Source organism: Etheostoma spectabile, chromosome 7 (assembly GCF_008692095.1).
Source record: "Etheostoma spectabile isolate EspeVRDwgs_2016 chromosome 7, UIUC_Espe_1.0, whole genome shotgun sequence".
Classification (NCBI taxonomy): Eukaryota; Metazoa; Chordata; class Actinopteri; order Perciformes; family Percidae; genus Etheostoma; species Etheostoma spectabile.
In genome coordinates this window covers 29563702-29585925 of record NC_045739.1, presented here as the reverse complement: position 1 = coordinate 29585925, position 22224 = coordinate 29563702, and the positions used below count along the sequence as shown (strand labels likewise).

The 22224-nt window shown below is 41.7% G+C and overlaps 2 protein-coding genes across 2 annotated transcripts; both read left to right on the top strand.

Moving 5' to 3' along the window:
* Positions 1–2136: 2136 nt before the first annotated feature.
* On the top strand, positions 2137–4003 carry LOC116693146 (protein NLRC3-like). Its single transcript, XM_032521870.1, has 3 exons — positions 2137–2232; positions 2343–2571; positions 2725–4003. Exons 1-3 carry the CDS (start codon positions 2137–2139, stop codon positions 3975–3977), a joined length of 1578 nt encoding a protein of 525 aa, XP_032377761.1. The 3' UTR covers positions 3978–4003.
* A 275-nt stretch (positions 4004–4278) lies between these two features.
* On the top strand, positions 4279–13124 carry LOC116693145 (neoverrucotoxin subunit beta). The gene is made up of 6 exons (XM_032521869.1): positions 4279–4290; positions 4863–5022; positions 5215–5263; positions 5557–5730; positions 11467–11513; positions 12017–13124. Exons 1-6 carry the CDS (start codon positions 4279–4281, stop codon positions 12547–12549), a joined length of 975 nt encoding a protein of 324 aa, XP_032377760.1. The 3' UTR covers positions 12550–13124.
* Positions 13125–22224: the final 9100 nt, after the last annotated feature.

Sequence of the window (22224 nt, the reverse complement as noted above, 5' to 3'; positions counted from 1 at the left end):
ACAGCGGTCTTTGGCCGCGACTCTGGAAGACTTGGAGTTAAGATCTGAAGTCATTCTTAAAAAATGAAGATGTGTTCGGAGGTTAAAGTTGAATCTAACAACCAGCGTTGTAATTGGTTGTAGCACTGACCTGTTGTGTGCAGAGGGAAAACAGGGAAAAGCCAACCATTTTGTGTCAGTTTCTCAGTTTTAAACTGCTTTCAGGATGTACCAGCAGAAACCAGTCTCTCCTGGACCTGGACCCAGCTGTGCGTCCATAAAGAGTGACTGGTCTATGAGTGATTATATTAACTTTAAAGTTGGACAACCTGCTGACAGAAGGTTAATATTTAAAACTGAAGTTCACTATGTGACTCTTGATGGATTTTCTGTTTAACTTCATTTTTTACCATGTCATGTTGGCATAAAGCTTTTCCAGCAGATGCTTGGTAATGTGATGGCTGAGGTCAGGGTGGTAGTGTCATGTAGACGTGTATGGGAGGTAGCTGCTGTTCAAACCGCAGCAGTTCATGTCCAATGACCCATCTGGAAGCTCAGATGATCAATTCCATTGTTGTGGTCAAGGCAGACTTGTTGTTTTAAGCCTTACCCTACAGGACAATATATGACATCATCCTTAATGTGTTTTGGTGTGGACCTTTGTTCAGGTGGCCCAGACAACCTTGATCAGACCTCTTAGATAACTCCCTTCTGATCCACCAGCATCTGGATCTTTCAGCTGACTCTGATGTGATCCTGAAGACTGGTGTTGCTCTGCAGAGTGGCTGCTTTGAACAGCAGCCAGCCATTAAAGCATCTTCATCCTACATTCACAGTCACACAACGAGTTTGCCATCCCTTTCTCTGACAACATCTCATGACGTTTCATTACATCAACAATGCCTGCTTGGATCCATTTCAAATGGAACTAGCCTTTGCCAAGAGGAGAGACCATCAGGTGGTATCCAAACTTCACAGAGTGTTTCAACCACGCATTTTCAAGTCACAGTCCCTTTCCTTCAAGGCTCCAGCTTTTGTCCTCTCTCTTATGCCAAAGCCAATGAGAGCCTCCTTTCTCCGCTGGGACAAGCCTTTGACTAGCTGTTTTTTTCTTGGCTGCTCACTCCTACTTTTTTTATCAGGTTCCGCACGAGTTGGGCTGAGATTCCGCAATATCCAGTGACCAACTATGTCAATTATACTTTGTTCTTGCTGTCCTGGACAAGGTGTTAATACAAGTTCTTATTTATCTCTGTTGCTTCATTATTAGGGTTAGGTGGTAATACAGTATACCGCAGGGTCAACTGTATCAGTTTCAATACTATCATAAAACAATGCAATGCACTTATATAGGAGAAGAATATTAAATAATACATTTTTTTCATTTATTTTAGCTTTTTCAATAATTTATTTAATGCCTAAAATGCTTATGTGTGGTTGTTATCACTTGACAGTGTGGAGGAGAGTGGGGTGGTGGGGGGATTGGGGGGGAGATGCCAACTCTTTCACCGAGTGACCTGGTCTGGAAGAAGAACAGGACTTCTGCAGTGTGGCAGCATTTGAGGTTGCTCCCTAATGAGAAGAGAAAAGTGTTTCAGTATCAGTGTTTGGTTTTCACTTTCTGAACATTGGAGGCACACGCCAACAGTTTGGAGACGCCGTCTGAACCTTAAGTCATCTTTTTTAATTACTCTTGGTAATACTGTATACCGCAGGTAGAACAGGGAAGAGGTTTGACGCTATCAACATTTGGATACGACCCAACTCTACTCATGCTTTTCTTTCCTAAGTACTAATAGGGTTTGGGACAGGACCACTTCTAAAACTTCTGTTCTGTTTTCTGCCTTTTCTGACTTGAGGGATTCCTTAGTAATCTGTTCTTTCCCAGTAAAACTAAGCCCGCGCGTTAAGATGTCTTCATCTTAACGCCTTAACACCTTCATCTTCTTACGAAACGGTTGAAATTCCATGCTTTTTGGTCTAAACATCATTCCCAAATTAAAAGTGATACAGCTCCCATTTACTTTGGCCCTCTGGGCTGTGCCTGATATCATTGGAAAGGTAACACTCGCAAGTCTCTGTTACAAGTGTTCTAGGCCTTACTGACAGAGTTACAGGGGCTAGAATTGAGGTTTGAGATATTAAATGTCTTTAAACATGATGTTTCTTTCCAGAGTGGACCAGGAGAGTTTAGAGGTTCCCAGTGGTCAGTCTGCCCAGCAGCATCAAACACACCTGGACTCCATCTTTATGGTCTGTACATGTACAACAACTACTTTTACAGCTATTCTGTCCAACATGGATCTGATATTTACTTCCATGATTTCACTTTGATTGGTCATTCATATAATCTTCTGTTCCAGCTGCTGGAGGAAGACATCATCACTTTTGTGAAGAACGAGCTGAAGAAGATCCAGAAGGTTCTGATTCCAGATTACCCAGAATGCTTAGGGAGTCAGCGAAAGGATGAGGAGGTGTTGGACGGTGAGGATGAAGAGCAGAGGAGGAGCAACAGAGAGGCATTTCTGAAGATCACACTGCACTTCCTGAGGAGAATGAAGCAGGAGGAGCTGGCTGACCATCTGCAGAGCAGTAAGAGGATTTCTCTTACTTAGTTAAGTTAACATGCTGGATGAATGGGATATTTGTCTCAAAATAGTTAACAAAATATATTCATGTACTCATTCTATGAGGAAATGTTGAATCATGTTCTTTGTTGCAATGATCTTTGTTGTGTTCATTCAGGAAGCTATTGTGGTGTTTGTAAGCATAAACTCAAATCTAACCAGCAGAAGACGTTCAAGTGTGTGTTTGAGGGGACTGCTAAAGCAGGAAACCCAACCCTTCTGAATCAGATGTTCACAGAGATCTACCTCATGGAGGGAGGAGCTGCAGAAGTCAATGATGAACATGAGGTCAGACAGATTGAAACAGAATCCAGAAAAAGAGACAGACCAGAAACAACAATCAGACAAGAAGACATCTTTAAAACCCCACCTGGACGAGATGAACCAATAAGAAAAGTGATGACAAAGGGAGTGGCTGGCATCGGGAAAACAGTCTTAACACAGAAGTTCACTCTGGACTGGGCTGAAGACAAAGCCAACCAGAACATCCAGTTCACATTCCCATTCACCTTCAGAGAGCTGAATGTGCTGAAAGACAGAAAGTTCAGCTTGGTGGAACTTGTTGATTACTTCTTTAGTGAAACAAAAGAAGCAGGAGTCTACCGGTTTGAAGAGGTTGTGTTCATCTTTGACGGTCTGGATGAGTGTCGACTTCCTCTGGACTTCCTCAACACTGAGATCCTGACTGATGTTACAGAGTCCACTTCAGTGGATGTGCTGCTGACTAACCTTATCAGGGGGAAACTGCTTCCCTCTGCTCGCATCTGGATAACCACACGACCTGCAGCAGCCAGTCAGATCCCTCTTGGGTGTGTTGACATGGTGACAGAGATCAGAGGGTTCACTGATAACCAGAAGGAGGAGTACTTCAGGAAGAGATTCAGAGATGAGGAGCAGGCCAGCAGAATCATCTCCCACATCAAGAGCTCACGAAGCCTCCACATCATGTGCCACATCCCAGTCTTCTGCTGGATCACTGCTACAGTTCTGGAGAACGTGTTGAAGATCAAAGAAGGAGAAGAGTTGCCCAAGACCCTGACTGAGATGTACATCCACTTCCTAGTGGTTCAGTCCAAAGGGAAGAACATCAAGTATGATGGAGGAGCTGAGACAGATCCACACTGGAGTCCAGAGAGCAGGAAGATGATGGAGTCTCTGGGAAAACTGGCTTTTGAGCAGCTGCAGAAAGGCAACCTGATCTTCTATGAATCAGACCTGACAGAGTGTGGCATCGATATCAGAGCAGCCTCATTGTACTCAGGAGTGTTCACACAGATCTTTAAAGAGGAGAGAGGACTGTACCAGGACAAGATGTTCTGCTTCGTCCATCTGAGTTTTCGGGATTTTCTGGCTCCCTTTCATGACATCTGACCTTCCCTACTCTGATCACCTGCGGGCAGAAGAAAAAACAAGATCACGAAAGTGGTTTCTATTTAAAAAACCGAACCAACATTTCTCCAATGCTGTGGACAAGGCCTTACAGAGTTTTAAAAGGGCACCGGGCTTGCTCCCCCCCTTCCCCCCTGGGGCTTTCACTGCAACCCTCAACTCTCCCCACGAGTCTGCTGCCAGACAGGAAATCCCCAAATTAACAGAAAACGTGGAGTACTCAAAAAAACTGAGAAAATTTTCGCAAGAGAAACATAAATCTGTTCCCTGTCTGAATGAAAGAATGTCGTTCTCTGTGGAGCAGATCCAAAATCCCTGATTCAGGAGTCTCTCCACAATAAACTTTCCCTGCCACTGGTCACTCTGGTCTTCACTTACTGTATCAAAAAAACGACTATCGTGTTTGACCCGGAAAAAACTCGCTTCGAGGAGGGTTTCCCTTCGGCTTCTGCCATGGTCAAAGCCTCCAACAAAGCTCTTACGTGCAACAGCTTGCAGATTTAAAAAGGGGTTTTTTTTTATTTGAAAAAATTGCTTAATTGTTTTCTCAATTTTTTTTTTTTTTCTTCAATGAGTGGGTGTAACCTGTCAAAAAAAAGCGTAAACTCTGTCCCGTTCTCACTCCCCGTCCTCTACTTTAGAAAAGGGGACCTGATAAAAACTACTGCGGATTCGAGTGGAGCTGGGTCTCTGGACAAACATCCAAACTGTACCTGAAACTCTCAGTTATTTGATTTGCATTTTAGTTCTGCCTGCGAAAATCCAAAAACCCAGGTTATTTCCACTTTTTAAAACTGTAATCTTTTCGTAAAAATTTTTAAATCATCGATTGAATTTTCCCAAGTAATTTTTATTTCTTTTTTTTAGGTTAACTGTCGAAACTGTCAAGAGAACTGTGAAGCTCTGTCCCAGTTACACCCCCAGTCCTTAGTCGAGAGATTTGACAGTCCCAACCCTCTGGATTGGGGAGTGGCTGGTGTCCCCCGGGGGCTAAAAGGTCCACACGACACTGGAAACTCTCGGTCATGTTTGTTTTTAAAATGTGCCCTCTTACTTGTTTTTTTGTATTATTTTTTTTATATTAAATTGACGGGCTTGAATGTTTACTTCAGACTGAGTGGCTGTAACTGTCAGAGAGAAGCTGTGAAGCTCTGTCCTCAGTTCTCAGCTCCCACCCTTGGGGGAGAGACGGCCTGAAACAACGCCTGCGGATTCGGAGTGACTGGTGCACTGACTGAAGAGTCCATACGCAGACTGGAAACTCTCAGGTTAGTCTACTGTGTTTAACAATGCAAATTTAACATTTTCATGATGTTTTATTAAATGTGGTAACAATATTGTATGAAAGGATTACGACTCAGCAGCTTGTCAACAGTATATCTTGGTTCACGGCACAAAAACTTGACTTGAACATACCATTTTGGTCAATGATACAATTATTGATTATTTTGAATCTTTACCTCTCTTGAAATTATATCCAGTTCAATATGAGGGTTATGCCAACTATGTTGAATAGACTATGCAGGAATTACTGAGTGTGTGTGTGTGTGTGTGTGTGTAGTCTGTCAGCGTGTCTGGTCTCAGAAGAAGGCTGTACTTCTCTGGTGTCCGCTCTGAGCTCCAACCCCTCCCATCTAAGAGTGCTGGACTTGAGCTACAATCATCCAGGAGAGTCAGGAGTGAAGCTGCTTTCAGCTGGACTTAAAGATCCACACTGGAGACTGGACACTCTCAGGTATGGACAGATGAACAACACCGTTCCTCCGTCTCTAACTGATGAATTCTGGCTGGTTCATCTATCATGGATGGTTTGAGAATTTTTTGGGGTTGTTTCTTAAACCAGTGATAGCAAGGAACAAGAATGGGCTCAGCCAACCCAAATAAGAGATAAGAAAATGTGGATAACCAATGATGAAAATTAACTTGTGATTGGGTGGGCAGCCTAAACCACTTACACTCTGACAGACCCAAGTAGGTTTAAGTGAGGTGAATAAGTGCCACATATAGTACATTGAAAGAGGAGAGAGAGATATGTGTTGGCTGAGCAGAGATAATATTAAATGATAAATTAATCTACATAGGGAATAATTTTGAGACCTTTTTATATTTTGAATTGTCACATGTTTCCTTTAAATTAATGATAATATTTTCACCATACATTTTTGTAACTTCCTCATCGTTTTGATTATGAAGTACTGGTTATTAGTTATTAGACTGACTTTTGTGTTCATGGGTCAAGTAGACTTAAGGCAAGGCAAGGCAAGGCAGCTTTATTTGTATAGCACATTTCCCGCAACAGGCAATTCAAATGCTTTACACAAATCATTAAAAAAGAAAAACACAAGTACAAACATTTTAAAAAACATAAGCATTAAAAATCAATAAGACACATGAATAGACAGTTAAAACAAAATAGAAACAAATTTGGACACCTAAAACCAAAATAAAAGTTTTCGTGCAGCATAAGAAAGAAATGAGCATTAATTTAAAGAAAAGGGAGCATCAAAAGAAAAGGGCTTCAACCTTGATTTAAAGAACTGAGAGTAGCGCGGAAACTACAGTTTCTGGGGGTTTATTCCAGATATGGGGAGCATAGAAACTGAAAGCTGCTTCACCCTGTTTATTCTGATTCTGGGACAGAAAGTAACCTGTCCCCCGATGACCGAGAGGTCTGGGGGGGTCATAGTGTAGTAGCAGATCAAAAGTATTTTGGACCTAACCGTTAAAGGGGTTTAAAACTAGCAGATACTTTGAAAACAATTCTTTGAGACACAGGAAGCCAGTGTAAGACTTCAGAACTGAGTGATGTGATCCAGTCCCCTTGGTCTTAGTGAGGACCCGAGCAGCACGTTCTGAATCACTGCAGCTGTCCTGATTGATTTTTTAGGGAGACCGTAAGACCCGTTACAGTATTTAAATCTACTGAGATGAAAGCAGGACCATTTTTTCCAAGTCCTGTTGACACATAAGTCCTTTAACCCTTGATAGTTCTTTAGGTGATATTTGCTGACTTTGTAATTGTCTTAATGTGGCTGTTAAGTTTGGTCTGAGTCCATGACTACACCAAGATTCTGGCTTTGTCTGTTGTTTTTTAATATTGTTGTTTGAAGCTGAGCCCCAGACTTTTAATCGTTTTCCCTTTTTTTCCAAAAAAACTACCTCGTTTTTCCTTCATTTAATTTCAGAAAGTTCTGGCACATCCAGTCGTTATTTGTTTGATGCAGTTTGTCAGTTTTTGTATTTGACTATAGTCCCCCCGGCGATAAGGTTATGTAAATTTGTGTGTCATCCGCATAACTATATATATATATGCTGTATAGTATTTTTTTTTTCTGTTGTATAGTATTGTTTTGCTGTTGTTAGTTTTTTGGTTTTGTTTTGCTGTATTATTTGTTTGCTGTTTTATAGTTTTGTTTTTCTGTTTGTATAGTATTTGTTTTCTGTTGTATATATTTGTTTTGCTGTTGTATAGTATTTTTTTTGCTGTTCTTAATTTATGAATTCCCTGTGCGGCGTCCTTGATGCCATGAAAGCGTCTTTAAATAAATGTATTATTATTATTATTATTATTAACTATGGTAAATTATTTTGTTTTTCTCCATAATCTGAGCCAATGGAACATGTAGATGTTAAACAGAAGAGGGCCCCCGAATGGAGCCTTGCGGAACTCCGCACGTCATATTTGTACGCTCAGATGTATAATTACCTATTGCAAAAAGAATCCATTTTTTGGGTAGGTTCAAACCTTTTAGTACAACCAAAACCTACCCATTTTTTAAATCGTCTAGTAAATGTCTGGTCGCCGTGTCAATGCAGCCTGAATAAAGTAATACAAGTTTAAATTTTGCCACTATCTTGTTGGGTGTGTCATTAAGATTTTGACAAACCCTTTCAGTGCTTGGTGTGGTCGAAACCCACTGAAAGGTTCAAACTGTTGCTTATACAAAAAATGGGGAGTTTTGAAACTACTTTTTCAAGTTTTTCCTTAAAAAGGGAAGGTTTTAAATTGGCCTATATTGCTCTTTATGACTTTCTAGGTTGTTTTTTTTTTAAAGTGTTTGATTACTGCGTTTTCGGGGCCTGTGGAAAAACCGAAAAAGAGATGTGTTCACATCTGTAAAATCGAAGCAAACATTGGAAACATTTTTGAAAGCCCTTTTGGTAAATATAAAGGCAACAGGTCAGGTTTTCTGATGTTGAAAATGTCCCCCATTTTTTGGGTTGATGGTGAATTCTGTCATAGGGGAACAGTTTTTTGAACACTGTGCAACCATATCCTAACTTCATATGAGGCACGATTCTAATCTTCAATTTTGTTTTTGAAAAGGGCAATTTTCTTTGCGGGCCTTGGTAAAAAATTCAGAGCTACTGTACTGGGGTTTGTTAATAAACATACAACAAGCACGTAATTATTATTGTTTCTGAAAAATTTCAAGAAGAGGCCCTTTCTTATTCCCCCTTTCCAATTTAAATGCGAAGTCTCTCTTTATGGTTTTATAATGGCCCCAGGAATTTTTTTTTTCGCCACCTTCGTTCACTTCCTACCTCTCTTTTTTTTTTCTCACCCGTAGACTTTTTTTTCCTGGAGATCTTTTCTTACCAAGACCTTTGCCTTAGTGGGGGCAATGGCACAAAAATTTGTAATTTTTCATTAAAAAAAGTCTCAACTCACTGCTATACCCAGAGGGCGGGTGTGGAGGGAAAAAACGATAAATGTTTCACTGGTTTTCGTATATCCTTTTCTGTTACTTTTTTTGGACCTTTTGGCACAGAAATGCCGTTAAAGAAACACCGGAATATAGAGAGCACGTCAAAACACCCAACCTTTGGAAATTTCAACCCTTTTAACAATCATCCAAGGGGGTTTTCCCCTATGTGATGGGGGTCCGTCCATGCTGATCTCATATTTCCAAAAACACAACCGTTTTTTTGTCCCCCTGTCCTGGGGGGGTTCAATGAAGTTAAATCCCCGCATGATTCACAATAAAATTAAAACAGTTATAGACAGCATTCATGAGTCTCAGTGAAGGGGGCCATATTTAGGTGGCCCGTAATATTTAAAAAACGCTTGAGGGGAAACTTAATTGAAGAGCAAAATTTCAAAAGAAGCAAAATTTCCCTAAAATTTTGCGTACAGTAAAAGAGTCTTAAACAAAATGGCGACTCCACCTCCTTTCTTATTCACTCTATTCTCACTCATAAAACTGAAGTTAGGGGAGCTGACTCGATGAAAAACAGCACGCTGTTGTTATGGTCTAACCAGGTTTCAGTTAAAAACATAAAATCTAGATTGTGTTTGATAATAAAATCATTGATTAAAAAGGATTTTCCTGCCAAAGACCTGACGTTTAGTAAGGCTAGTGTTAGTGTGTTTTCATTTTTTGGGACAGGCTGTAGCTGACGAGGAATGGATGCTAAATTTGCTAAGTTTGCAGTTAAGTGCTTATTCACCATTCTTTTCCTATTACCTATCACAACATAAATTGAGGAAGAGTTGAATCCACAGGGCCCGGGCTTGTCTTGGAAAAAGTCATGAGTGTCTCTAGGCCTGGAGCCAAGGCCCGGCACATATCAGGTCATGCTTACTGGATTTTGCACACAAGCGTCCTTATCAGTCTGAGTGGAAAGAGTTTGTTTACCTCCTGGCAGAGGAGCCCGGCGTTTTACTATTAACCGGGGTTGAACCCGGCGTTTTAATTTTTGCCAGGGTTGAGAGATGGGGGAAGGAAGGGTGTAAATTTGGTTCCAGCATCTACCAGGTGATTCATGTGGTCAGTGAACTCCAACATGGGGGTAGGGGAAAGAGGGAAAAGTGAGTGGAGACAGCGATGGCTCCTCAAAGGATTCGGGGTTGGTAAGAGTGTTAAGGGGTGCTGGACGGGTGAAAGAGGAGTTGAGGTTTGTATCTGTGCTCTGTGGTGTCCCCAGGGTCAATCTTTGCTCAGGTGGGGCTGTGGTGATCACTGCCACACTTTGTTGTGTCTTCCTTTTGTTTTGATTCGTCTGCGCTCCCAGAAAATGTTTAAATTGTCAATGAACTGCAGAGAGTGGACGGTACATTCAGTTGAAAGCCATTTGTTTAGTGCCAACAGTCGGCTGAATCTCTCATCTCCTCTTCTGACTGACGGTACAGGGCCACTGATAAACACATTTGCGTTTAGAGAGCTGACGGTGTCCAGCAGTTCCTTAAAGTCCAGTCTCTGCAATTCAGACTGTTGCTTTACAACATCATTTGACCCTATATGCAGAATAATGTTCTTCACAGTTGGGTGTTCTGCTATGATAGCTGGGATTTTTTGGGTAAAGTCAGACACCATGTCTTTGGGAAAACAGAGTATTTTGGTGTTTTTACTGTTTTTTAAATCTTTTACAGCAGAGTCACCCACAATCAGGGTTTGAGGCCCAGTTGTTAGCTTTTTACTTTTTGAATTGCTCTCAGTCCTTACCCTGCTGTGTGGCGATGAAACGCAGTCCCGGTCATCAGATGACTGTCCAGCGTCTTGCAGCAGAGGAGCAAATCTGTTATCCAGTTGCACACCAGGTTGTTGGGGGGGCATTTTGTTGTTTATTTTCCCTTTTGCAGCTGTCCACGGCTGTGTCCTACTAGGTAGAGGGGTTGAAGAGGCGCTCTGCCAGTAAGATAATGCAGGCCAGCCGGTCATATCACAAATCTCAGGGCGCTGTGCCCTGCCCGTTAGTCGTCCTCCCATTTCCCAGGAAAATGATTTAGTCTTAGGTTTCGCACCACAAGAGTTCCAGGGAGGACTGCCACTTGTTGATTTGTTACCCGTTCTACAGCCCTCCTGTTTCTTTGTAGCTTTGTTGGTGCTAATTAGCCGTGTGTTAGCATGCTTTTGTCCATTGTTATGGGTCCATGGTAAAGTGGTGTCATTTCCACAAGATCCGTTAACTTCCACGTTCACTTCTAGAAGGTGAACCTTGGTTTCCAGAAGTGCAATCTTCTGAAGGAGTTTGTAGTAGTCATCCACGGAGAAAGGAGGCATCTTGCTGCTAATTAGCTTTAGCTACAGTCACTGTAGGACAGGCTTGAGCTATTGGTAGGCCACACTCACGCAGGAAAATGTTAAAATATGGCAATAGCCTACTGTGTCTACAAAAAATGTATAGTCCAGTTATTTATAAGTATCCAAGAGCCGCTGCTCATAGTTTCTCTCAGAGGAAAAGCAAGAATATCAGCAAAAATATGCAAGCAGAGGCAGGAGCAAGCAGCAAAAGCGTCTGCACTGTAAGAAGCAGGAAGCAAGTGATTACTTAAGTGATTTGGTCATCCCATAGAGGGACAAGTCACCGTTATATCGCCCAAATAAAAGTAATACATATTGTGCTGCATAGAAGAACGTAGAAATTACATATTGTTGTTATTCATAGTGTGAGTGTGGGTGGGGGTGTAAGGCGTCACACAGTGAGTGAAGGTGTATAAAGTTGATTCTGACTTTGTTTCTTTCTGCAGGACGGACCATGGTGGACCACAGAGACTGAGACCTGGTGTGAGGAAGTGTGAGTGTGTTAAAAGTTTGAGAGCCAGGTAGAGTTTTTCACATCTGGCCCTGGTCAATGAAAACCCGCTTAAAGCCAGTTGGTGGACCCACAACCCTCTGATGTTCATTCACACTCAGTTTACTTTGAGATTTGATGTTCAAAGGTCTGAACTTTGTGCTAAATGTCAGCTCTTTGGTGTGGGGTTAAGGCCGGAACACACTAAAAGCGTTAATTGACGCTCCTCAATTGATGCTTTTTTGGTGCTCTCCAGGCACCAGATTTGAAGCGCCAACACCACAGATCCAACAGTATTTTAGAGAAGATCTGTATTTAGGCAAATCAGTGGGGGCGTTACTTTCTCCCTTGATGGACATAGCTGTCAAACCTCCTTTAACCCGGCAGTCACTTTACTTTATTCAGATCATGATTAATTATCACGATCATTTTTTTAATTTAATGAGTTGTTAATAAATCATCAGATGATAACCTGCAGCTGTATTGTGTCTTGTTCTCTCCATCAGATGTCTGTGAACTGGAACTGGACACAAACACAGTACACAGAAAACTCAAACTGTCTGACAGCAACAGAAAGGTGACATGTGTGGTAGAGGATCAGTCATATCCTGATCATCCAGACAGGTTTGACTCCTGGTCTCAGCTGCTGTGTAGAGATGGTCTGACTGGTCGATGTTACTGGGAGGTCGAGAGGAGAGGAGTGGTTCATATATCAGTGAGTTACAGAGGAATCAGAAGGAAAGGAAGTAGTAAAGACTGTGTGTTTGGAGGAAATGATCAGTCCTGGAGTCTGGTCCGCTCTGATCGTGGATACTCTGTCTGGCACAATGACAGAAGAATAGACCTCACGTCCTCCTCTGTCTCTAACAGAGTAGCAGTGTATGTGGACTGTCCTGCTGGCTATCTGTCCTTCTACACAGTCTCCTCTGACTCACTGATCCACCTCCACACCTTCTACACCACATTCACTCAGCCACTCTATCCTGGGTTTACGGTCTGGCCTGGTTCCTCAGTGTCTCTGTTTCCTCTGCAAGACTAAGAGTCTCTCCTGTGGACAGAAACCCTGACTGAAGATCAGCTGCTGAAATCAAAGTTCAGTCTGTTCACCATCACACACTCCAGACCAAACATGAAGAATTTGTGCCTATAAATCACATGTTAGTTCAACCCTTGGAGTCCATCTATCTCTACGCTCCTTTTCCCACCCAATCCCAAACTTTCACTTGTTTAGTGGTCTACAACTGGTTAGTTTTCTGCAGATTTAAAAACAAGCCAACCGGTAAAATGACTTTCATTTAATGCAATCAATAGATTCTCTCAGACATCCATCTCTATTCATACTGTCACACAACAATATGGGTATGGATCCATTAGATCTTATCTTGTATCTTTCTATGTGAAGCACATTATGATTCTACCTGTGAAATGTGATCTTTAACTAAAGTTATGCAGAATTAATCTTAAAGCCGCAATGATTCAGTAGAAAAACTTAAATTTATGTTTAACAATTGTTTTATAATTCATCATCCTCTTTATATGTTTCTAAAAACACTGAAGTATATGTTGCCATGTTTTGCTGGCTGTACTCTGCATTTTGCTTGATTGAAAATGGGGTGGGGTGGGGGGGGGGGGGGGGTGTTGTGTCCCTGGAGGCCAGGGTGAACATGTTATGCTCTCACTGTTACACACCTGCAAGCTCTAATCACTCTGATGTTCCCTTTGTGTCTTGAATCATTTAATAAAAGCCTTTTCATCACTTTTTGTAACCAACCTCAATTTATTAATGACGTTCTTGGTTATAATTCTTCTTCCTTTGTTTAATATATGTTTAACAATATTTAGCCATGCCTATAACTCCAGCAACATCATACTGTTAAATTTGAAATGGAGTTTGGTTTGGGGGGGGGGGGTGACTTAACAGAAATCTTTCCAAAAGTCCTGAAAAAATTGTCATTGCCCATTGCAGACGTTAAATAAAGACTGGAATTATTTTTATTGACAAGACGAGAGGATTTGGTGGAAATAAATCTATTGCTCTGGTGCTGTGTAACTGCTGGCTGTGTATATGAAGTTGTAGTTCTAAAACATGTTGCAACCTGTAATGGTGAATAGTAGTTTTATTCCAATGTTTCAGACAGGAAGTGTGTGTTAATCCCAGTGTTGGTGAGAGGAGAGCAGTGCTGATTCTGCACATCGGGCCTTAAATGAAAGAGGATGCATGGAGATCTCAGACAGCTGGCAGGATTATTCATCCCCTTCTTCCACACGGTGTCCTGTCTGCAGTCAGGTGAGTCCAACTATCCCCTGTCCTGCTGATTGGTTAAATGTCCTCATGCCGCTCTGCAGTTTCTCATTCAGCCAGCAGCTTTACTGCAGGTGCAGCTTACCTAAAGTCTAACTCCACTATCAACAGGAAGCATCTGAATTGCGGTCCAGAGAAAAGAATTGCTTCTGGCTGCAAGCATTCTTCAAACCACACACACCATTTTCAATCACTTTTAATCCCTGGAATTAGTTTGTGTTGATGAAAATAAAATCCTGTTCATTTATAATTAGTGTTCTTACTGTTTATTCTTGTGATTTATATGTGTGTTATTCTAATTATTTAGACGGTACAATGACAAATGTTGCATTTAGGCATAATCAAATAGAAACAAATGGTAGAATAAGCTGTGCTTTTACTTTCCATTCAAGCGACCAACAAATGTTGCGCATGTATTCTTCAACCTGTACGGCAAAAAGCACAACCTTGCTGTGCCTTCGCACGTAAATGTGTTATGCCAGTAATCATCTCCATATCAAACATGGACCAATTAAAATCGAGATATTACTGGACCTTTGCGTAGCTAACGTCAATTCAAAAAAAGAACTAATGGCAAGAGGGAGGTCTACACCAGCCTTAGATGGACTACTGCATCAAAAGAGACAAAAACTTGTTGGATCTTTTCAAACTGACTGGCATGGAAGAAAAGATTGGCTATGTGGCTGTGCTAACAGTCAGTGGCTGGACTTCAACGGGGTCCTGGGATCTGAACAACCTGCCCGCAGCTTTAACCAAGCATGAAAAACCATCAGCTCATATAATACCAGCCCATCCCTTTGTATAACCCATAACCCTTGTCTTGAACTTCCAAGATGCTGTCTTGGAAGTGTCTCTATGTCGATTGTGTGGGTTTTGACAACATTTTCATATGAGTGTATTAGGGCTGCACAATTAATGGAATTTTAATCACGATCACGATTTTGACTTCCCACGCTCAAATCAGCGTTATCGAGCATTTTTCTTTTAAATTCGTCATTTCATAGAACGCTCCTGGTTTTTTTTGCATAGCGCTTCTACCGCTCCGTAAACCGCTGTCTGATCATGAGCCAGTCAGAGTTGTTCCCTGCACCGTGCAGCTTAGTTTCTAGATGTAGACAGTCACAGAGGACAGAGTAACGGGAGGAAAACTCAACAGATAGCAGTCGTTTATACGTTGGTCTCAAGGTTTACCAGTAAACGCAACATTTTGTCCCGTCTGTGTCGTTATTCAGACAACAGCAGTGAGCAGTGCTAGTCGGTGGCGGTGCAAGTTAGCGTTTGTTAGCTCACAGGGTTATACGGCGCGAGTAACATTTTTCCTCTAAGACGCACCGGTGCTAATGTCCTCGCATCCGCTGCAATGCTGTTTATATGGATATGGTTTAATTTTGCGTTACATGACCCATTTCTTCTGTAAAGCTGTGCTTGTGTTGGATCTCTCCTCTACTCTGTTTCAGTCACAACTTTGGATTTATTGTATGCAAACATCAAATATGCATACACCTCGGAATTCCAGCTCAGGATCAAGAGGGGGAAGGTCATCTACGGGAGGAAATTAGAAAAGAGTATGGAACAGTTTTTTAACAGATTTGACTGTGCCTCCTTGGCCTCTTCACACCCCCCAGCCCCCTCTTTCACACCTCCCCTTGTCTACTCCCCCTCCCTTCCTCAGCCTGCCACCTTCAACGACCATCAACAACAATAAGTCCACCAGCTCGCTCTTTCCACCCTTGCCCCGCTCATCAGTTCAACACCTCCTTCTCTGAGACGCTCACCTTCAACCATCCCCACACCCACACCCGTGTCATTCTCCACCCCCTTCTCCATAACAGATGATCAGGTGAGAAGTCAACTTAAGAAGATGTAGGCCAGGAAGGCCCCGGGCCCGGACGGCATCAACCCAAGTCTCCTCAGGGATTGTGCTGACCAGCTCTGTGGTGTGATCAAGATTTATTTAACCTGAGCCTGGAGAAAGTCCCAGCCCTGTGGAAGACCTCCTGTGTGGTCCTGGTACTGAAGTCGCCGCGCCCAAAAGAGCCAAACCACTTCAGTCCTGTTGCCTTGACTTCTCACCTGATGAAGACCATGGAGAGGATCATCCTATGTTACCTTCAACCCCTGGTGGGGGGACACAGCTGGACCCCCTGCAGTTTGCTTAACTATCTCACCAACAGACCACAGTATGTGAGGCTCCATCACTGTGTGTCTGACGTGGTGCACTGCAGCAGAGGTGCCCCTCAGAGTCCGGTGCTCTCACCCTTCCTTTTCACCCTCTACACCTCGGACTTCACACACAACACCACCCACTGCCACATCCAGAAGTTTTCCGATGACACAGCCGTTGTTGGATGTGTTTCTGAGGGGAACACCAGAGACTTTGTCAGCTGGTGTGAGCTCAACCAGCTTCAGCTTAACATCAGCAAGACAAAGGAGATGATCGTCGACTTAACGAGGAATACATCCCATTTCTCACCAGTGAGCATCCAGGGATCGGACATTGAGGTAGTGGAGAGCCACAAATTCCTGGGTGTTCACCTGAACAATAAACTGAACTGGACGGACAACACCATGCACTCTACAAGAAGGGCCAGAGTCGCCTCCATCTGTTGAGGAGACTCAGGTCCTTTGGAGTGTGCAGGACTCTCCTCAGGACTTTCTATGACTCTGTGGTGGCCTCTGCCATCCTTTATGCTGTGGTCTGCTGGAGGGGGGGCAGCTCGGACCGGGACAGGAGCAGACTCAATAGACTAATCAGGAGAGCGAGCTCTGTCCTGGACTGTCCTCTGGACCCCATAGAGAAAGTAGGGGACAGGATGTTGTTAGCTAAGCTGACATCCATCATGGACAACACCTCTCACCCCCAGCACGACACTGGGGGGTCCCTGAGCAGCTCCTTCAGCTGCAGACTGATACCCCCCCGGTGTAAGAAGGAGAGGTCCCGCAGGTCCTTCATCTAGGCCGCTGTCAGACTCTACAACACCTGCACTACCTGATAGTGTTGTAGTTTCTGTTCCTGTTTTTCATTTACTCCACACACTCTGTATATCTTTATTATCTGTATTTATATTTTTCCATTACAAGTAATTACTTTTTTCAATTACTTTTGCTATATTGTTTTAATTACATATTCAATTTATTTTAACATAACTTTTTACACTGCAATATTGTTTTTTTGTACTATGGCTAGAGCGCTTTACAATAACTTTATTTGACGCCACTTTACACTCAGTCTACACCTTCTGCTCATTGTCTGTTGTTTACCTGTTTTTTTTTTTTGCTTTTATTGTAGAAAACCACTGCTGCTGTAATAAGGGAATTTGGGGGATGAATAAAGTATTATATACTCGAATTTTATCACCGTTTTGACTGTGATTGATGTTCTTTACTGCCAAATAAAGTAAACATAAATAAAAAAAATGAAAAAAGGCACCCAAATATATAAAACTCTAATGTGGGGGGGCCACAGCATAGCAAAGATTAACGCGTATACGTACGGAGCCGACCACGGTTCGATTCCTGGTCCTTTGCATGATTTCCTGTCTCGTAACTGTCAAATAAAAAGGTGTCTATTCTGTTAAGTCATTTTTATTCTATTTCCACCAATCATAGTCCTCAAGTATCTCTGGTTATTATAACATGTTCAGGACAGGGTATAAATATTCTAAGAGCGATTTCCTTGTAGTAAATTAAAGTCCTTGTCTCTTCTCAAGTTAGAGTAGCAAAATTCAACTGATCTTAACTTATCCTATAGAATAACATCATCATGCTACCTGTGTTTGCTTTACTAATTCAGGTGCCATCTTGTGGTTACTTAAAAATACAACCATCAAGGCAACGGAACAAGCCAAAATGCTTAAAGATAGGACCTTATTAAAAAGTGTATCTCTAAGCAAAGATAATCTAAGCTTGTAGGAAAAAAAAGAAAAAACATTTTGTGTTCTTTACATGCTTAGTTTGTTACTATTTAGCTTAGATATAATTTGTTGGAGAGCTGTTTGTCTTTGCCAGGTGTGTTTTTATTTAAGCACAAGATGGCAATTAAATTAGTAAAGCAAACAGAGGTAACAATACAGGTAACACAGAAACATGATTTTAACCAAGGCGGTATTCATGTCCAAGGCCTTGATGATGGTATAAATTGAACATTTGGCTTTGATTCAGCATACATTAAGTTTATTTCAATCATAAATGGGTGAGATGCTTCTTCATACATTAACTTATTATTGTAACATTACTCAAATGTTAACTCCAAACAAAGTATATCCTATAAAATAATGTTGTGTAAACCTTCAAACTCTCATGAAAAAAAGAGGATTCCAAAATAGTAACAAAGTGCCATAGAGGTTGCTAGTTCTTACTTTTGCTCATTCTTCTGCTACAAAATGCTTTCACATAGGCCATAACACCACTAGACATTGCCTTTTTCCAATGAGAGAATCCCAGCTGTGACGTGAATACAGATGCTGGGGTGTCTGGCAAAAAGAAGTGTTGACATGCAAAACAGAAGGCAGAGTTTTGGCTTTGGGAGAGCTCAAGCCGTGGGTGTTGTTTATACCACTCGCCGTTGACGGACTTCTTCCTGATGCCTTGCACGGTTCGTGGAAATACCTTAAGTTGAGGATGTGTAGGACCTGCTGCTCTGGACTGTAATATGTCAGTAAATTATAAATAATCGTGATCAGTCCTTGCTTCCGTTTCTACGAAGGTTCATTCAAAATGATCAGTTACAAAGTGAATTTATGGCCAGTATTACAACTTCCATGTTATTTAAATGGAAGGCACTCATAATGTTGGGTAAACTGAAAAATAGAGCATCACAACACACCGTGAGGTCCAGGTGGGGTGGCATGAGGAGCCTGTCATTGGTGTCACCATCACCTATTGACGTGCCCTCTGAATCCCTTTGCTCACTAGATGAAGTACCTGAAGTAGTGAAATCAATAACCATTACACCCATAATGTATAAGGACAGATTGGTGTCAGACATTTTCCATTGTCTTTTCATAATGTTTTGTATTAAGATTTAAAGAATAGTTTAAGTGTGGGGTCTGCTGTGTATTTGCAAATGAATAGAATACACTTTGGGCAAAACTGGACCGTCCTTTTAAAATTAAATCCAGTATGAGGTAACGGTTCATGAATGACATATCTGGACCTAACAGAACTTGACATAACATGCTTAGCAGGTGGAGCTCCAGACACTGATGGATCCTCCTATGGGTGTGGCTGGTCAGCTGTGGGAATGCACAGATATTTTTATTATGCTTCTGTCTTTTACAACTGTTTTAACTATTGTTCTTGTGTAGTGATGTTTCAGACAGTTGTAATTGTATAACTGGAGTGACAAACAACTTGAATGTGAGCCCACATGGTAAATTCTAACTATCCAAGCATGACTTACCATGCTGTGCAGGATAAGCTGACTGGTCTTCATCACTACTGCTGTACCTAGGCCGCTGACTTGACTGAGCCTTTTCACTGTTGCTGGTAGAAGCCGTAGAAGAAGCTCTGAATATCTCTGCTGTTCTTCATAACTATTTTCTTAAGCCTAACCCTGGGGGAAATGCAATTCAGTCACTCACTCAGTCAGTCAATTCATTTTTAAGTAGTAGCTGTAACTACAAACGTCAAGCAGAACCATTGTCAAATTGGGTTAGAATCAGTGTGCAAAATACAGGTGTTTGTGGGGCTCTGGAACCCCTTTAAACAGCACTGATTCCATTAAAATGTCAAAAAGAGAGGTGTTGACAATGTGCCTAATTATGTCTATTTATAGGATCTACAAAGGTTTATTTTACATAACTACCACTCACCTTTAATAACACATATTGCATCTCAAGCATTTGTGGAATTTGAATGCAATTTGCTCTGCCACAGCCTATTAAAAAGTCTTTAAACAGCCTTCAAATCCCAGAGCAAATAAATGTCACAACTTGTGTTATAGCTACTTAAATCTAGACTGTCACACTATATTTCACATATAACATTAGATCTATTGAACACACACATCTGCAAAAAACACCCTTAGTCTTGATTTCAGAAAATAGCGTTTCATATTTCATGGCGATATTCAAATAATTAAAAAAACAAAATGCTAACGTTCAAGGCTTAACTTGGTTTGCAGGCTGCTAAGCGAGCTAGTGCAGTGTAGTTCTACGTTTGGCTGCTACTTAGCTAGTGCTAGCTAAAGTTTTCCTACACATTCAAGGGGAAATACGATACAACTAAACATTAAATTTCCATAACTCTCAATCGACAGATTCCAGCGGTTTTATCCTTGCTGTATTGTTCCTGTTGTAACTGGGACCGTCCTCCTGTTTCGCGGACCAGCAGCAGGTTCAGCGTGCTCATCTCATGGGTCACCTGACCTGCATGGCCAAACGTCCGCTGAGCAGAAATCAGCTCTCACAGCCTCAGTACAACCATTACCGAGTTAGTTAAAAATGTAAATCTGGCCCTAGATCAGTTGATCAGCTGTCATCATTGATTGACAGCATTTCTCTTGTTTCTTGTGTTGACGAACTTGACCAACTACCTATCAGATCTGGGGTGGCCAATGAACTTTCAGGGGTGCCTAGGACACCCCCCAGAATCGCAATTGCTCTGTAACACCCACTGTGTGAGCGGTACATAGACTATATGTAGCAAGTCCAGACCAAAGATTTGCAATAAATCCTGCAGCTACTTGCAACCATAGACTGTTTATTAACAGTCTACGGTTGCAAGTAGTAGTCTGCTGCCAGTTTAATTTAATTTAATCTGTTTATTGATCCCCTATGGGGAAATTACAATTTATACTATGTGTCCACACTTGGTTAGTTTACACACAGTCCTGAACTACACACACACGCTCAGGATCTATACATGCACTACTGGAGAGATGTCAGAGTGAGTGGGCTGCCAGCCGAACCAGCACCCTGAGTGGGTGGGGGGGTTCGGTGCCTTGCTCAACAGCACCTGGCAGTGCCCAGGAGGTGAAGTGGCATCTCTCCAACCACCAATCCACACTCCCTACTTTTGGTCCATACGGGGACTTGAACCAGTGACCCTCCGGTTCCTAACCCAACTCAGGATTTTTAATAGCCGGACATAGTTGTTGTTTCCAATTATGAATTAGGATAACTTTAATGATAATGACATACTTGCTATAGTTGCATTTCGAGTGATAAATCAACAAAAACACTTCATTTCCCTGATTTACTTCTTTATTTTATCGCTGCCTGGGGCTCTCTCTCTCTTGCCCGATTGTCCACATTCCGTTACCGTGCAAACGGCTGCTCGTCAGCCTGTCTCTGAAACCCGTTATTTCAACCAGTTGACAGTTCGTAAAAATAAAAATGAAACAGACTGCAGTGCACGACGACACCAACAGATGGTGAAGGAAGATTGATTCCACGTTGTGAGTGATACAGACTGCACGGTAAAAAAATAAAAATAAAATCTAATTACAATTTCTATTATTTGGGGGGCTTGTGAACATTTTGCACCCCTAAAATAGACCTAACAACATCCATCCTTACTAGTAAATTATCATAAAATACACGATCAATAATGAATCTTGCTAAACATAACTTAGAAAGAAGTGAATATATGGTGTGAGCCCTATACAATATTGTTTGTCTGATTCCTTGATTATATGACAGACATTACAAGGCAAAAACAATATCTAATAAAATATTTCAAATAAGGGTGTACTTTTTCCTACCACCTTCTATCTAGATGTTGATACATAAAGTTTTTTGTTTGATACTGAAGTTTTACTTAGACTTAAAAAGGCACACACTTTAATCCATGTCACCAGTGTCAGGTTCAGAAGAGTCTCCAGTCTTGTCTTCAGTCTCTGGTTCTGGTCCTCCACAGTCCTCTCCATCAGCTTCTGTCTCCATCGGACCAACACATTCATGTCTTTTGACATCAGAACGCCGAGCAAAACTTTTGTTACAAACATAGCAACTGAATTTTTTTCTCTCCTTTGTGGACTTTGGCCATGTGTGTTTGTAAATTTCCATTCTGTGTAAAATATTTCTTACAGACTGAGCAGCTGAAAGGTTTTTCTCCAGAATGAGTCATCACGTGGATCTTCAGGTGTCCACGTTCAGTGAAAGCTCTACCACACTCAGAGCAGCTAAAAGGCCTCTCTCCTGTGTGGATTCTCATGTGTTTCTGTAAACTCCCACTACGTGTAAAAGATTTATTACAAACACTGCAGCTGAAAGGTTTTTCTCCAGAATGAGTCATCATGTGGGTCTTCAGGTGTCCACTTTCAATGAATGCTCTACCACACTCAGAGCAGCTAAAAGGCTTCTCTCCTGTGTGGATTCTCATGTGTAGTTGTAAATGCCCTCTCTGTATAAAAGATTTGTTACAGACAGAGCAGCTAAAGGGTTTTTCTCCTGCATGGATTTTCATGTG